The sequence below is a fragment of the Hesperophylax consimilis genome, chromosome 30, assembly GCF_061612785.1.
Source record: "Hesperophylax consimilis isolate HC1 chromosome 30, BYU_Hcon_1.0, whole genome shotgun sequence".
Classification (NCBI taxonomy): Eukaryota; Metazoa; Arthropoda; class Insecta; order Trichoptera; family Limnephilidae; genus Hesperophylax; species Hesperophylax consimilis.
In genome coordinates, this window is record NC_142865.1 from 17,752,587 (window position 1) to 17,771,004 (window position 18,418).

The window sequence follows — 18,418 nt, forward strand, 5'->3', positions numbered from 1 at the left end:
CTGGTCTGTGCTAAGGTCGTCACGCGATTTTGTAATTTCATAAGTAAGGTTCATAGGTAAGTTGCATTCTATTGCTTGAAATTCTATCACAGGAAGATGTTCACAGTTCTTGAGTAACTTTCCTAGTTGGCCGCTAAAGCTTCTAGGACCTGTTGTCAATCCATCAAGGTATTCGAAAGGGTGTCTCAAACTTAACTCTTTAGCATGTAACTGACAAACCAACCACTGAAGTGGATGATGGAGCTTTCCTTCAAGAAGTCGAATATTGCCAGACTTAGTTCCAGTATTGACTGCTGTTCCGTCACATCCGATAGCCACGAAGCACGCTAAATCAATGGATTTTGTCACAAAGTATGCAAACAATTTGTGAGCTATTGTTTTAGCATCGCCGAACTTAACGCCTATTTGGCCAATATATTGTGAGCCAGGTTCTTTCAAAAGACTGATATGTTCTTCAACAACTTTTCTGCGTCCATCCTCCATGATTAATGTTTTATCCTTTGACCGTCAAACGATATGCAAATGCGCAAATCAAAATGGGGCTTATTGATGGCAGTCAGTGTGGTCCTAGTTTTGGCACGAGCACGTCGAATCTTATTACGATCGATCAAGTTTGTTAGATTGTCTTTTGTCACTAATCCAATATCTTGCAATGTAGCGCAGACAGCACAGAAATACTGTATCGATCCAATGTTCTGTATACAAAAGATAGTCCACTGCCTGTTGGATTTATAGCATAAGAAGAAGAAGTAGATGAAGCAAAGTATTGTTGGTCAGTTGGAAGATCAACGTTAGTAAAACTTGAAACTGTAATGCGAGATGTGGTCGGTTGATCTAAAGATGCGCGGTGCGCGAGCGAGGCGCGAAAGTGGACTCGGCAGTTTTACAATTTTTCGCGGGAAAATAATTATCACTTTTTTTTAAATATTATTATTTAAGACGCGGCAATTTGTATTCATTATGAAATGTAAAAGTAAGAATTAAAGTATTTATATTGACACAAAACTGTTTTATAAAGTGACAATTTTTTACCAGATTTTAAATAATTCAACTGCTTTGGGGCAGTACTTGTTATCAAAATTTTAAATTGATATTTTGTATGCTTAATTGTATGTACCTGGAGCATCTATTCCGCACCCCGCGAAAACTGATTTATAAAAAATAAAAAATTCCATACAATGGCGATCCACCCTAACCCACAGTAACAACACGACAAAATACAATATTCTACAGCAGCACACATAAGCGGAACTACATTGCCCACTCTCCGATACAACGACTTCACACCATGGGAAATCATTACTTGGGTGATGTTGACATATTCAATACCAACTTGGCAAGTTTTGTGGATCATTTAAAACATTTATTTCAACAATACTCCTAAACACATCATGTAAACCTACAAATAGCTGTAATTTTCTGTTTTTGTTTCTTGTGTTTGTATGACTTGTTGCATAGTTTTTATCAAATGTAATTTTATTCTTATTTTTTCATGTTTGAAAGTATTTGTCAAATTAAAATTATACTATCAACCATGTAAAAGCCCTCTGGGCGTTAAATAAATAAATAAATAACTTCACCCACCCTCTTTTTTCCGCCACTCTTTTCTTCTTAGATTTTTTTTATCGTTTAAAAATCAATTATTATAAAAAAATATAGATAATATTAATTCACGAACACTTCAATACATTTTTGGATAATATATAAAAACCTATTCTAACAGATATGATAAAAAAAATCGGTACATCAATAATAATGAACCAGAGAATTATTTCCAGTCAGGTAAACTGTATTACTCATACCTGAATGATTACGAAATGTTTATACAAAATTCTTTTCTTGATTTGAGGGTAAATTTCACGTATTTGAGTAGGTATCCATCTGGCTATTGTAACGCATTGTGTGTGACTGGTTCATAGGAAGAATTTGATAACTTGGATAAAAAATATGTGATATTTTAGGGATTTAACGTGTTACCTTCATATATCATTTTTAAGAATTTCTCAAAACAACTAGTGTCATTTGGAGAAAAATGAGTATTGCAGATATATTAAACATATCAAATTATTCGTAATCCGTTAGGTAATATGATATCATATATAATATATATTACTTTGGCATATTCAGGTTTATGAAACACGTAATCATAAACCTGCATATCCCTTGGTAATATTATATATATATTACCTCGGCATATGCAGGTTCAAGATCACGTGTTTCATAAACCTGCATATGTTGAGGTAATATATATAATGAAATCGTGATAATATATTCCTCTTTTACTATAAGTTTAACAGAAAAACTATTATTTCATTCGTTAAAGGCCCGCAATTCCGTTTTTAACCGAATTACGAATAATTTGAAGAAAATCTTAATAAATTAGCAATAATAATTTTTATTGTGGATTTGCCTATTTTAAATCAACTTAAATCTCTCTTCCTATGAATTGAACAAATAAATCCTTGTGTGATTTACACGTGTATCAAGTTGATATTTACAAAGTGGAAAAAAAAATACTAAAGGCGGCTACAAACTATTCGGGTTAAATCATCCGTAAAATTGGCAGCCCTCGGGGTTCAATCCCAAACCTAAAAGTAAAAAAATAACAAAAAAAATTGTAAGAAATGAATTTGATTGAAATGAAATTGCGATTGTATCGTAAATGAAGGTAGTTTCTTTAACATATATTTTTTGCTGTATTTGTATTATAAAGACAGATTTTCTTATGAGGATGTTAATGTTTATGTCGATAGTGTGAACTGAAGTAGATGAGCACTTAACTTTTGATTTGTATTTTGTATAATAATTGTATGATTTGTATAGCGCCGTCTTTGTGAAAAATCACCTCAAGGATGCTGTACAAATATAAAATATATTTTTTAAATTTATTTTTACATCTTATTACTAAATATAGACTAGATAAACTATTATCAAGTTATGGCTAACATTAAGGCAATATTTTAAATCGAGCCGTTATCAATAACACCCCTTACGTAGATGGCGAAAAGGTTTAAATTCCCGCTTAACACGATCTGCCTGTTTTTATTATGCAAGAAAAAAACATGGCCAAAAAGTGTCTTTTATTTTATTTTGCGGATGTTCAGGCATAAATATTTAGAAAAAATTTCGATCATTTTATAAATAACTTAATTTGCCACATTATACAATAAAATCATAACCGAAAATGGGTTCGTAAGTAGGAGATTTTGAAATTAAAGCAGTTTTCATAGGCCTTATACATTATTTTTTTCTGGGCTTATAAAAAGACTAATCTAAAAAATACTCGATTATTTCAAAGGCCAAGATGTATTCTAGTCGCAGTATTTAATTAAAGCATCTGAAACATTTCTAGGCGACCAAATTTTCAAACCAAAAACACATGATTTTGCATTACTACGTAGTGCATTGCCTTAATTGCATCCACCGGCTCGTCGATCGCTTATACAAAACTATACATACAATACATTTGACCAATGAATTGAATATTTTATATTCTATACTGTATGTATTTTTATACATAAACCTTCCGGAAGAAATTTTCTAAATCATAGAGAAAACCATATCAAAATCTGTTGCGTAGTTTAGAAGAACTAAGCGCACAAACAGACAGACGAGGATAGCGACTTTATTTTATACTATTTAGATATTAAAGAATTTTAGATACAGTTCGATCTGAGATCAGGGGGTATATCTCCGATCGAAAATTTGAACCGAAATATTGTGACGTCATATGAATGCTTAACTATATCCACAAATGAAAAACTCTGAAAGTCTATGGAATAAGTTTTCAGAGTTTTTCATTGGTGTATAGTATAATAATTAGGCTCCGAATGAGAGTTTTACCATCTATGTATTGGCATATCTATGGTTTTTTAGGTGTAATTTGTTTCATACAAAAAGCGCGAAGATTTCGATCTAGTGAGTGGTTTATTTGTGTCTGAGATGTTCCCGAACATTCCAGACTATACCGGGATGTTCTGGAATGATGTAGAATGCTCCCGAATACTCTCGAATGTTCTGGACTGTTCTCGAAATTTCTAGAGGTCAAAACTTTCAGCCCTTATATCTTCAAAATCACGCCCTTCAGGTAAAAACGGGAACCTTCTTCATGGATGGGGGATAGAGGGGTACCACACCATATAACTCGCTTGATTGAACCGGGACTCGTTTATGAGTTTTAGCGGCAGGCATAGAGGCGCTACTGCGTATAAAATACAGGAGTAGACAAAGGTACATGAAAGCAAAGACATAAGGCAGATATAATATAAGAAAATAAAGTGACAAGTCGAATCAAGTCAAGACTACGCCGTGGGTCAGGACCACGGGACACTTATAATATTCCGTCACTTGTTTATAGCGACTGGCAAAAATCATTCAGACTTATCCCAAAAAAGTTAAGGTTTTGACTTGAGTTGAACAGTCTACACATTCTGGACAATGGTGAATAATATCCAAAATTTGTCGAATGATGGTTGAGGAAGAGCAGTTCATTATTTCTGAGTCTGTGCGAGGGGATATTGAAGGGAATGAGTTGTAGTAGAGTAGGTGAATCAATAATACCATTTATAATTTTGAAGAAGCAAATGAGGTCATTTCTTTCCCGACGGACTTCCAAAGGAGAGAGGTTTAGAGTTAGTTCAATTTCATCATATGAGTATTCGCCTTTTTTCTAATCCTAGCCTCCTAGCAATCCCTCTTAAGAACCGATGTTGAACAGATTCAATGCGTCGAATGTGGACAGCATAAAAAGGAGACCAGATAACACAAGCATATTCAAGATGGGGGCGAACCAAGGAGCAGTAAAAGTTCTAAGGGTATTAACGTTTTTGAAGTCCGAAGTGATTCTAGTGATGAAACCAAGTAGTTTGAGGGATTTATTAACGATTATGTGATCCCGTTATGTTATATGAATTATCATATAATATTATTCGTAATAATGATTTGTCAACTCTTCAATAACAGTTCTAAAAATGTAAACAGGGGCTCAATTCCACCTTTCGAAGGTTGTTTCCTACGTACAAATTTTAAACAAAAACCATTGAGGTCGATCGGTTTTGTGTTTTTTTTCAATGCTGTTGTTTTAAAAGTTGAAACTAATTTGAACTAATCAACTTTACCAAACAATTTGTTTACCAAATTTGTGCAAATATTTAATGATTTGCTGTCATTAATTGCTAGGTCTGTATTTGAAAACAACGTACATATTTTATACTCTCAGTTATTACCTTGGTGCACGGAGAAAACTAATATAAAATATTGCTAATTTACGTGAAGAAAAATATTTAATGCTGATTTATTAAATTTTTTAAATTAATAGTTATCATTAAAAACGGGATTGTAAGCCGCTTCCTGATAAATTGTTGGTATATTGGAACACGTGTTCATTCTACTGCGTTTGTCTTAATAATATATCAGAAATAATTGCTAAAATGTTAGGTTATATAAACACGTGTTCGGAGATCGCGAAAAATCATTGGTATTTTACTAAAAGTTTATCAGGATACTTATCAATTGATTCGTTAATTGCCTGCAATCCCGTTTTCAACAATTTATTCGTTTTTCTTAAAAACGGAATTGCAGGCCTTCAATGAATTAATTGACAGATTTCCTAACAAACTATCAGCAAAACACGAATGTGTTTTGAGGATGTCGGAAAACGTGTTCATAAAAATCATAATATTTTGTATTTCGTCATTATATTAATCAGGATAAGCGCAGCTGCATGAACACGTCTCTCTATATATTCTGAATGTATTATTATTTACTAGGAAATGGCCTGCCATAGGATTATAACAGATCAGTAATACTCATTTTTCTTCGTGTGAAATACTACCATTCAGAATTGAAACGTTGTTGCCTGAAATAACTTTAGCCATGTTTGGAGATCCATACCCTTCACTCTTCAGCCTCACTATATACCACAATTATTGTGGATGCCATAGTCTTCCTGGCTCTGGTTAGTTGGGACTCTTGTGCGGCTTCAACAGAGTGGAAGATACTACCAGTATCGCCCTGGTGTAAGACCACCATTCAGAATTGAAACGTTGCTCCAAATGGCTTTAGCCGTGTTTAGTGACTAGATCTGAATAGCCAGGTACTTCCCCACCTTCCTCTTTCCCTTCCCCACTTACCTTCAGCCTCACAACATCCCTCAATTGGGGATGCCATAGTCTCACTGTCCCCAGACGGGAGCAGTTGGGACTCTTGTGAGGTATTCACTATAAAAAAAAAAAAAATAAAAAAACATAAAAAGTACATCAGTTCCAATATTGAAAATGTCACGTTATAAGTCATACGAACTCGCAAATTTGAAATAATATCATCATTAAACATACTCATTTCAGTTGTGAGTCTGTGAGTGATTGTATCCCTTGTTCAATTCATTCGGATTTGATTTGAATTTAATTATCATTTCTAAAATTGGAACTGATGCGTCAAGAATTCAAGTTATAAACTAGATATCTAAAAATATTTACTGTAAGAAAATTATTTTTATTCTTCATTTGAAGCTTGTATATCTTTTATTTAAATTTTAAAGATTAATATTTGCAAGAAAGTCAGATTTCGTGATTTTTCAATGGTCTACGGTTTTCCATTTACAGGAAAGCTTTTATTTTTCATTTATTTATTTTCGGGAAATCAACAGTTTACATTTTATCAGTTTGTACATAAATATTATATAGTAAAATAAAACCAATTATGGATTTCCTCCTTGCGACTTTAAGTGAGACAGCATAAAATGGAATAAGTTATTTAAATTTGTGAGAAAGTAATATGAATTAAAAAAATTATACAAAACAAAAGATAATATAAAACGAAAAATTTACAAAACAATACATTTATAGCCATGGAGAGAGGTTGTAGATATAAATCAAATCTTAATAGAGATATAAACATTATTCACAAACCATCAGAGAAATATTCTTTTATGGACCTCTTGTATTTGGTAAGTTTGCAACTGAAAATATCAACCTTGGATAATACGCTATTGTAATTATTGCATAGTCTGTTCAGGCAAGAATTCTGCTTAGAGTTCGTTTTGCTTTGATCAACCCTGAACAGGACACAAGAGCGTGTTGAACGCGCAGGTACATTCAATGGTATCTTGTTTAGCAACTCTGGGCATTGAATATTATTTAATAATATCATAATATCCCGTGATTTTTCTCCAGGCTGCGCTAGTAGGTACATAAATATATTTTAATATGCAATATCAACTTATTATGTACACAATTTTTTTAAAGTTTTTGTATAGCTGTGTGAATAACAGACCAATAAATTAAATAATCATCATCCCTTGTCCACAATTTATTAAAAATCGTCTCTCTAGTGAAGTTAACACGACTTTCTAAAACGTGGCATTTAAACTTGGGTTGCACGGAGAATAATTGAATATTATATCTAATTTATTAAGCAATATCTTGAAATTATTGGTAATCCGGTTAAAAACAAGATTTCAGGCCGTAAATAATAACTCGAAACACGTGTTCATGCATACACACCTGCGTTTGCCTTAATAATACAGGCTTTTCCAATGAGAGGTGTTATTTTGATATTCAATCGTAAAAGATCAATGGTTTCGTTCTTTGTGTGGCACGTAGCGCCGTCTTGTTGAAATCAAACGTTGTCCAGATCAATACCATCCAATTCCGGCCATAAAAATCATTAATCACCTCTCGATAGCGCAATCCATTCATCGTAACTGTTGCTCCAGCCTCATTTTCGAAAAAGTATGGTCCAATGACTCCGCCGAACCATAAACCGCACCAAACAGTCACATGTTGAGGATAGAGAGGCTTCTCAACAATAACTCTTGGGTTTTCCGAGCCCCAGATGCGACAATTTTGCTTGTTGACGAAGCCACCGAGGTGGAAATGGGCCTCATCACTCAAGATGATTTGCATTTGATTCACTCAAATGAATTTTAATAATTTCAATGCGTTTTTGAAGCATGTATCGTTCCATTTTTATTAATGGCGTAGTTTCTACTTGTCAAATGTCAAAAAATGACAGCTTCAAAAGTAACATCTACCGAAATAGCGGGCTATTCAAAATAACACCTCTTATTGGAAAACCCTGTACTTATATACAATGAGGAAAGCTGAAATATTCGAATTTTTATGAACACGTATGTTCCGACATCGTGATTATACATTCGTATCTCACAAAAAGTTTGTTAGAAAACCTATCAATTCATTGGTTAAGGGCCTGCAGTCCAGTTCTTAATCAAATTAAGAATAATTTGAAGATATTTTTAATTAATTGGCAAATATTTTTATCAGTGGTTTTTCTCTTGAGATTTGTCCAGATCTTGGCGGCGGATTCCTACCCTTAAATAGAACTTCCTTTCCTTCCGTTCCTTAAAAAGACCCTCCACACGGCATCCCTAAAGATTACCTAGGACCTGAGTGATAATTTTTTCCTCAGAACCTCCTTTGTGGAAATGGTGTTTTTTTTTAATACGCTTCGGATCCAATAAATTTCTACAGCGTTTAGTCTTACTTACTTTCCTCCTTCCTGCCATATAAGCCACAATAGTGTAAGCATCACAAAACCATTATGGACTTCTACCACATACAGTTCTCTATTAATGGGGCTGCATTCGCCTTTGTGTATTAATGTGTCATTCGCTAAGATTTTTTAAATTTTTTTATTTCAAACAAATTTACATTGAATGAAACATTTTTGAATGTTTATTATTATTTCAACCGCCATGGTAGATATTTAGGGATGTAGGAATGCATAGATGTATGGATGTAGGGATGTAGGGATGTAGGGATGTAAGGATTTAGGGATGTTGGGATCTTAGTATGTAGGGATGTAGGGATGTTGGTATGTAGGGATGTAGGGATGTACGGATGTAAGAATGTGAAGATGTAGGGATGTAGGGATGTAGGGATGTAGGGATGTAGGGATGTAGGGATTTTCGTATGTAGGGATGTTGGGATCTTAGTATGTAGGGATATTAGTATGTAGGGATGTAGGGATGTACGGATGTAAGAATGTAAAGATGTAGGGATGTAGGGATGTAGAGATGTTGGTATGTAGGGATGTAGGAATGTTGGGATCTTAGTATGTAGGGATATTAGTATGTAGGGATGTACGGATGTAAGAATGTAAAGATGTAGGGATGTAGGGATGTAGGGATGTAAGAATGTAAAGATGTAGGGATGTAGGGATGTAGGGATGTAAGGATTTAGGGATGTTGGGATCTTAGTATGTAGGGATGTAGGGATGTTGGTATGTAGGGATGTAGGGATGTTGGGATCTTAGTATGTAGGGATATTAGTATGTAGGGATGTACGGATGTACGGATGTAAGAATGTAAAGATGTAGGGATGTAGGGATGTAAGGATTTAGGGATGTTGGGATCTTAGTATGTAGGGATGTAGGGATGTTGGTATGTAGGGATGTAGGGATGTTGGGATCTTAGTATGTAGGGATATTAGTATTTAGGGATGTAAGAATGTAAAGATGTAGGGATGTAGGGATGTAGGGATGTAGGGATGTAGGGATGTAGGGATGTAGGGATGTAGGGATGTAGGGATGTAGGGATGTAGGGACGTAGGGATGTAAGAATGTAAAGATGTAGGGATGTAATAATGTAAACATGTAGGGATGTAAGAATGTAAAGATTTAGGGATGTAGGGATGTAAGAATGTAAAGATGTAGGGATGTAGGGATGTAAGAATGTAAAGATGTAGGGATGTAGGGATGTAAAGATGTAGGGATGTAGGGATGTAGGGATGTAAGGATTTAGGGATGTTGGGATCTTAGTATGTAGGGATGTTGGTATGTAGGGATGTAGGGATGTTGGGATGTTGGGATGTTGGGATCTTAGTATGTAGGGATATTAGTATGAAGGGATGTAGGGATGTAGGGATGTAGAGATGTAGGGATGTAAGAATGTAAAGATGTAGGGATGTAAGAATGTAAAGATGTAGGGATATAAGGATTTAGGGATGTTGGGATCTTATTATGTAGGGATGTAGGGATGTAAGAATGTAAAGATGTAGGGATGTGGGGATGTAGGGATGTAGGGATGTAAGAATGTAAAGTTGTAGGGATGTAGGGATGTAGGGATGTAAGAATGTTAAGATGTAGGGATGTAGGGATGTAAGAATGTAAAGATGTAGGGATGTAGGGATGTAGGGATTTAGGGATGTAGGGATGTAAGAATGTAAAGATGTAGGCATGTAGGGATGTAGGGATGTAAGAATGTAAAGATGTAGGGATGTAGGGATGTAGGGATGTAGGGATGTAGGGATGTAGGGATGTAGGGATGTAGGGATGTAAGAATGTAAATATGTAGGGATGTAGGGATGTAAGAATGTAAAGATGTAGGGATGTAAGAATGTAAAGATGTAGGGATATAAGGATTTAGGGATGTTGGGATCTTATTATGTAGGGATGTAAGAATGTAAATATGTAGGGATGTGGGGATGTAGGGATGTAGGGATGTAAGAATGTAAAGATGTAGGGATGTAGGGATGTAGGGATGTAGGGATGTAGGGATGTAAGAATGTTAAGATGTAGGGATGTAGGGATGTAAGAATGTAAAGATGTAGGGATGTAGGGATGTAGGGATTTAGGGATGTAGGGATGTAAGAAAGTAAAGATGTAGGCATGTAGGGATGTAGGGATGTAAGAATGTAAAGATGTAGGGATGTAGGGATGTAGGGATGTAGGGATGTAGGGATGTAGGGATGTAGGGATGTAGGGATGTAGGGATGTAGGGATGTAGGGATGTAGGGATGTAAGAATGTAAATATGTAGGGATGTAGGGATGTAAGAATGTAAAGATGTAGGGATGTAGGGATGTAAGAATGTAAAGATGTAGAGATGTAGGGATGTAGGGATGTAGGGATGTAAGAATGTTTAGATGTAGGGATGTAGGGATTTAGCGATGTAGGTGATGTAGTGATGTAGGACTTAGCCAGCCGAGAAATTAAACACACGAAGCCTGAGTGGGACCCAAACGCGATGTCAACTCAGCCACCGGCAGTTATTTTCAAAAAATAAATAAGTTAATTAAAAAAATAAATTAAAGTTTCGTAAATATGTTTGTCGGTAAATATAATTTTACTTTCTTTTCTGACATGATCAGAATGCGAAAACTAATTCGCCATATGATTTGGGTTCAACCCAAACTAAAATTCCGATCACAAATAATAAAATGGGGTCTTGCTTACATAATTTGTATCAAATACGTCAAAACGCTCGTAGGGCAAACGCACTACAAAGGGACATCTGTCAGTTGTTTGTCGTGCGAGCCCTCTCATTGGCCCGTTTGTTGACAACGCGACTGTCAAATTGTCAACTGTCAAAATGACAAGTTGTCAGATCAATCAACCCTTTTGGTGTCTGCCAGTTTCATATATTATTTATGAGAAGTAGGTACCTAATTAAATGGCTCGCTGTTAGCCAAAAGAACATCCAAAATCATTTGCACGTCACACTATGTTTTTGTCGATAATTAATAAAATATTAGGCTCAATATGCGATTAAGTGGCAACAAATAAAAGTAAGAATGGGTTTATTATCTAGAAATATAAAATATTTAAGAAGACTGAAAATGTATTACCACAAAAAAGACATAATAAAAAGAAATTAATTAGCATCCTACTATATAATCTGTATGGCAAAGGTCTTGCATAGATAAAATGAAGGTGTGATATCAGTTCGTTCTTGATGCGAAGTAGTAGATTCCGGTTCTTCACAGCAACTCCCAGTTTATAATTTATCCAAAAAATAATGTTGTAGTCCAATGCAAAACAGCCTCACGCTGCTGGTCTCCAAAACGGTCCCCCTTAACCAAGGAGGATCGGCAGATGCCATCCGATTCCATCAATCCAATGGTCAATGCTCCATATGCAAAGCTGATGCTCACAAAAATTGGCAAATGTGTTCGTCAAACCTCAGCCAAGAGGAATGCCCGCTGCTCTGGGCTGGTGATTAAAGAATGGCGACTGCTTCCAATGCAAATCACAGATCCTTGCTCCCTCAGGTTTGGCAACTCTCCAAGTCAGAATTTCAGGACCTTCAATTTTTTACCAATAGCAAAATGACAATATGTAGGTACTTAAAGGTCCCACACACCAAGACCATAGATGCGATGTAAGTAAAGTGATGCACACACACACCTTGTTACAAATCTTATATGTAACAGTTAGGTTATGTTAGGGGTTGACATTATCTGCTAATCAATATCGTTCTACTTGCTGACCACAAGCGGCTGCTTGGCTGAAACATTAGCTGACAAAAATCTGTATATTGTGCTGACCCTTTTAAATGATTAAATTTTTTTAATCAATGTAAAATGATGGTTTTATAATGAGTTAACTAATTTAATATAGGCTGTTTATGTCGGAGTTGTGGATACATTTTAATAGCCACCATATTGTTATACCACCTTGTTTGCTTTCGTCGTTTGCATTACGTATGCGAAGCTTTGTTTAATTATTCTATAAAAGGAATATTTAAAACCTCCCCACGCGGCAGTACCACGTACTTTCAGAATGTGGAATAAATATATTTATATTCGACGTATTTTTGTACAGTTTCTCCCCTTGTAGGTCTTCCACTTGGCGTGTTTGTAACCTGAAGAAGTTACTGGATACCTTCCTGGCAATGCTACCTGCTAACTACGTGACGTAGTACCTTTGCTGGAGGAACATGTATATGTACCTCCCCCCTCTGCGAAGTAACGATCGAAGGCCACAATCAAATAGACAGGCAAATGAAATTGTTTTTCTGCTCAATAATGAATTTCAACATTTGATCAATTATTGGAGCCGAATTTTTTTGATGTGGGTACCGCACAAGAGTTTCAACAGCTCAACTGAGCCAGTGAGACTATAACATCCCCAATTGGGGTATGTGCGAGGCTGAAGCGATACTTAAGGCGATGCCATACGTAGTAATGCAAAATCATGTGTTTTTGGTTTGAAAATTTGGTCGCCTAGAAATGTTTCAGATGCTTTAATTAAATACTGCGAATAGAATACATCTTGGCCTTTGAAATTATCGAGAATTTTTTAGATAAGTCTTTTTATAAGCCCAGAAAAAAAATAATGTATAAGGCCTATGAAAACTGCTTTAAAGTTCAAATTCTCCTACTTACGAACCTATTTTCGGTTATGATTTTATTGTATAATGTGGAAAATTAAGTTATTTATAAAATGATCGAAAAAAAATTTAATATTTATGCCTGAACATCCACAAAATAAAATAAAAGGTGATTTTTGGCCTTGTTTTTTTCTTGCATAATCAAAACAGGCGGATGGTGTTAAGCGGGAATTTAAACCTTATCGCCATCTACGTAAGGTTTGTTATTGATAGCGGCTCAATTTAAAATATTACACGACGTAGTGCATCGCCTTAACGTGAAAATGTACTCAACTCCTCGGACTAATTTGTTCGGTTTTGAGAACAGGTATTACCCGTGGAATAGCTCATATGGTTTCATAGAAATCGTTGCGTCTCTCTTACCGTCATAGTTAGAAACATGAACTAAACGGTGTTAGAAAGAGAGAACACCAAGCTTTATATTCAAATACAGAAATTAACCACATAATAATTAAAATGTATACCTCCATGACACCAAAGGTCCCGATCGCAATTTGAGAAAAAATTTGAAACTATTTTTCACATTGTTATATCTCTGTCTTTACTTGCAGATTTAGTGTGTTGGGAACTCTTGATAAAGTAAAAGGTTCTTTACAATAATTGCATGTATTTACGTTACAATAAATACGTCTGAATTTAGCTACACTGTTCATTACCCGAGGGTTGGTAATTCTCTGTTTCTAGAAGCTTGTTGTCTGACAATAATATCCCACAGGCAATTGCTATACTCTAGCGACATCTGTCGGACTCTGGAGTAAGCTTTATGACTGGTGCCATCTATCGCTTGAATACCCAACTTTTTACCATACATCACATACATATAAAACGACAATAAGTGAGGTGTGGCAGTAAAGTTTATAATACACAAGTCCAATAATATATGTGTTTTTTTTCTTTATCATAAATTTTAGTTCGGTGTTTAGACCAAAAAACGTACGTTGTGCCATTTTTTAAACGTTTTAATGTTTGATTTCAAAATTTTAATATTTGAAAACTTATATGTCAAGACCGAATTACACCGAGTGCTGTTAACATGGTTTAAGAGGAAGCTACATGCCAAAAATGTGTATATTCTTGGTATACCTTATATCGTTGGTAATAGGCATTCAAATCGCTTGACAAAAGGAGTCTAGGAACGTTCGATTTCAAGCAAAAAACTGGTTTTTATTTATTCTGTAAAAAAATTATAAGACAGCAAAAAAGTTAATCAAGTGAAACTGTCACAGATAATCTTAGCTACAATACTGTATTTTTTACAAGTTTTTTCCTTTACGCGTTCATACATTTCTATTGAAAAAATATTTTTTTTAGTAGTTTGCATTTATATTTTTAATTGAGTAATTTATTTTTTTATTTGTATTCTACTCAAGCGAAACGATAGAAAAACCTTCAATTTATCTAAAGCTTATTTTTTGGTATTCATAATGTACACCAATTCGTAATAACGATAATCAAAATAGTGATTTGACATTTAGCTTCGCCTTAAAGATGGAACAAGAGAAAAATTTAAGAGAGTTTTACAACAGCAAACGTAACACACTCTTAAATAATTATAATTTTTTAATTTGTGGAGAGTTAGTGAAGCCCGAGTTGAGTATGCAGGAGAAGGGGTACTTACTCGGCCGAGTCATTAAGCCTTGCTTCTATCCACTGTCTCGCCTGAATCACTCGCCCGCTACTTGGCCGAGTACTGACAGTACAGATCAAATCAGCCAAGCACTCGGCTGAAAGCATTGTCTCGGCCGAGCACTCGGCAGGTGTAATCCAAGCATTAGCGATGAAAAGCTTTTGTTGTCGCCAAAAATATATTCATATATTTCATGACCCAAGGGTTGTGGCGCCAGGTTGCGTGTATATTCTAAAAATTGACAATCGTCCGTTGCTTGTCTGTGCGCTTACGTCATCAAGCGGGTCAAATAAGAGCCTCGAAATTCACTCTGCGCTACCAAAGAATCAGTCATAACTCCGCAACGGAAAGGGTTACATGAGTTATTCGTGCGTCGTCGTTTAGATCTTGAGGTGCTCTAAAAATTAAAAGGAGCAGAAAAATATTAAATTCGTTAATTTTCCCGGGCGACAGTTGACAAAACGTTATAAAATTTACCATTTCAGATAATATGAATTATATTTCAATATTTTAATATTTTTATTATAATGACTATTCAAACATTGTACAAACAAAATATAAAATTAAATATATATATACAGGGTGTCCGGAAACTCGTAGTACAAGCGGGAAACTGGTGAATCTACATCACATTTGGAGTCGATTTTGTAGTATATTTTTTTTTTATTTGAGCTTTCGTTATCGAGTAAATCGAGTTTGAAGTTGATTTTTTTATTTATTTATTTTTTTTTTTTTAATCAAATTCTTATAAATTATTACTGAATATCAAAGTACCCAACTAATTAAAACTATTTGAAAGTAAAACAAATGAAGAAACTTGGATTTGAAGCATTATTTTGAAATCACCCTTCATTTAACCCGGTGTAATCATAAAATATTTCTGCTCTGCAGGGTTAAAACATCTGTTATTCAACCCTAAACACCAGAAAAAACTTTAACCCTAAAATAGCCGAAAAATATTTTTTTTTGGTTTTTTTTTTTTTTTTTTTGAAAATGCTCAAATCAAAAAACTTTATGTTTTTTTGGGTTCCCCATGTGGTGTAGATTCTCCAGTTTCCCGCTTGTACTACGAGTTTCCGGACACCGTGTATAGTAAATTGTATTTCTTAGCCCTCCTCACTAGGGTGATCTGTGCTGAGGCGGAATAAAGTTATTCATTTATTTTTTATTAATTTTCTATGTCGTTTTTATTGTTTTTCCATTAATCTCTTTCAGCCACATTTTTATTCTTGATTTGTAATCATTCAAATTTTCTATTAGCTTTATATCAGGGGGAAGGATATTGTGGAGTTTCATCGCAAAATAAATATAATTTCTTTGTCATTGTGATTTGACCTTGTTTGATGAATACGCGGTATTGTAAAGGATTCAGTATTTTTGAATATTTTTAGCATATATTTGTTGTACATTTGGTACATCAAAACAATTCAAAATTTCAATCGAAGGCAATATTGTCTTTTTGATTCCTTTTTGAATTGTTTTCAGGTTATGTATATACTTAGATACAACAGACCCCCATCCTATAATTCCATTTTCAATACGAGAATGACATAAAGCGTAATAGATTTTTTTTCAATTCCTTTTAATTTAACATATTTCTTAGATTTTTAAAGAAATATATGAGTTTTTCCGTGATCCCTTTGATATGTAGTTCTCATCTTATATATTCATCAATTACTACCCCAAGACATTTAATGCTTTATGACTTTTCTATAATTGGACATTGAGATTGAACATTATTTCTATGGCATTTGTCTAATTTTAGCGAGTAATTTTACTGGTTGGCCCCTTGAGTTCATTAAAAATGTTATTTATTTAGTTTTGCTTATTAATATTAATTTAATGTCATTGTCATTAATACATTCGTCAAAACAATATAAATTCGTCAATGATTTTTTTACCCACCTCTAGTTTTAAAATAATCGTTGGTTTTGCGTCTCTATTCAATGTCTGTATTTTAATGTGATAATGCAGTATGTTATGAAGACAATGAAGTTGTATTGTAAGAGAGTATATTGTGTCCAGGTTTGGTTCAAGAAAACATTTGATGTATACCTACAATATACTCTCTTACAATACAACTTCATCGTCTTCATAATATAAGGTTATAATGCAGTATATTATGAAGACAATGAAGTTTTTTTTTGTGATATACATATATATATATTTTACTAGTAATAAGATAAAAGATATTATGATATGATTAATATTTATTATTTTGCAATTTTCTCCCATAATAAGCAATTGCTTGTGTGTATGGGATGAGGTATTATTTATTTAGTTTCTTAGATTTTTATTTTATTTTTTAAATTTTTGTTTTTGTTTTTCTTTTATTTATTTACGTTTTTTTTATTTAGCTTAGGTTTTCAGTATATTTTTTTAATTGTGTTTTGAATTCTTTGAAACTATCATTTAGTGATCTTATATTATATTTTTTACTACATTTTTTTGTGACAATTTTAAAACCAACTATGAAGCTCATGCATATATAAATAGACTACATCATTTTGGCTATAAATTTGGGAATATTGTAGACATGCTTAAAGATTCCGTATTAGTTATAAAACGAAATCTTTTTAATCATTTCACTGAGATGTATGAATTCACAAACTCCGTAGTGAATACCATTTTGTTTTTATATTTATATGTTCCTTAATACATATTTAGCTTTCCGTAATCTACACTATTAATTTGAATTTACCTTAATTTAATCAAAAATCATAATTTATTGTAAACTATGTAACACAACTGCATTACTTGTTAACTACTTTTGTAAAAGCTCATTAGGGCGTAAATAAATAAATAAATAAATATTTTCTGGCAATTTATTGAAGAAATTTGTTCTTAAGTATTTGTAGTTTTGCTGACCCAAAGTTTTTTTTACAAAGTCGGAATTGGTAACATGTATTTTTGCCTGAGATTTGCTGTGGTTTTGAATGGTACGGTTTTTGGTTAGGATATAACTTTGTAAACTTGTAAGGTTGCGTCATACAGGAAAAGAGTATTTAATTTTCTGACTTTAAATTCTTTGAAAATGAGTTCAGATGAATATAAAAATGATTTCTTTAATATTATTTTAATTATTAGTTTTTGCGCAGTGTAAAGAGGTTGTGTGTGAGTTTTATAGGCGCCCCCCATCCTATTATACCATATTGAATTATGGATTGACAGAATGCGAAGTACGTCAAATAAGTAAGTTGTATTATAAGAGAGTATATTGTGTCCAGGTTTGGTTCAAGAACCGGCGCGCCAAGTGCCGCCAGCAGGCCAAGCAGCAGAGCCAAGGAGCCGGGGGCGGCGAGGCGGCCACGTCCCGGAGGGGGCCCAAGGGAACGGCGCACACCACCAAGAACCCGTCCAAGGGGGGCAACAACACTGCAGGGGGAAGGTTGGTGATCTTCTTCCTCTTCTTTTTTTCTTTCACGTTTTTATTTACGTTTTTGTTTTAATTTCTATTTGTTCGAGGAACGAACAAGGGATGGGATAGCCGTACTTTAAAGGGCTATTCCACACAGATAAAACATAAATGAAGTCTATGGCTTGTGATAGGCGAATGCGAAAACACAATGCGTAACGTATTCACAATCAACTTACCGGGTGGCGGATGGAATCTGCGTGGTGAGACTATGGCTTATGACAGGCGAATGCGAAAACACAATTCGT

General features: G+C 34.3%; 1 protein-coding gene across 1 annotated transcript in view; it reads left to right on the forward strand.

Moving 5' to 3' along the window:
* The window catches only part of LOC149409711 (homeobox protein OTX1 A-like), a gene marked incomplete at its 3' end in the record, with an annotated part of 39,391 nt that extends 21,304 nt beyond the window's left edge, over window positions 1–18,087 (forward strand). The window contains exon 4 of the mRNA XM_089649475.1: window positions 17,983–18,087. Coding sequence (XP_089505601.1) covers window positions 17,983–18,087 — 105 coding nt within the window. The remainder of the gene's footprint in view (window positions 1–17,982) is intronic.
* Window positions 18,088–18,418: the final 331 nt, after the last annotated feature.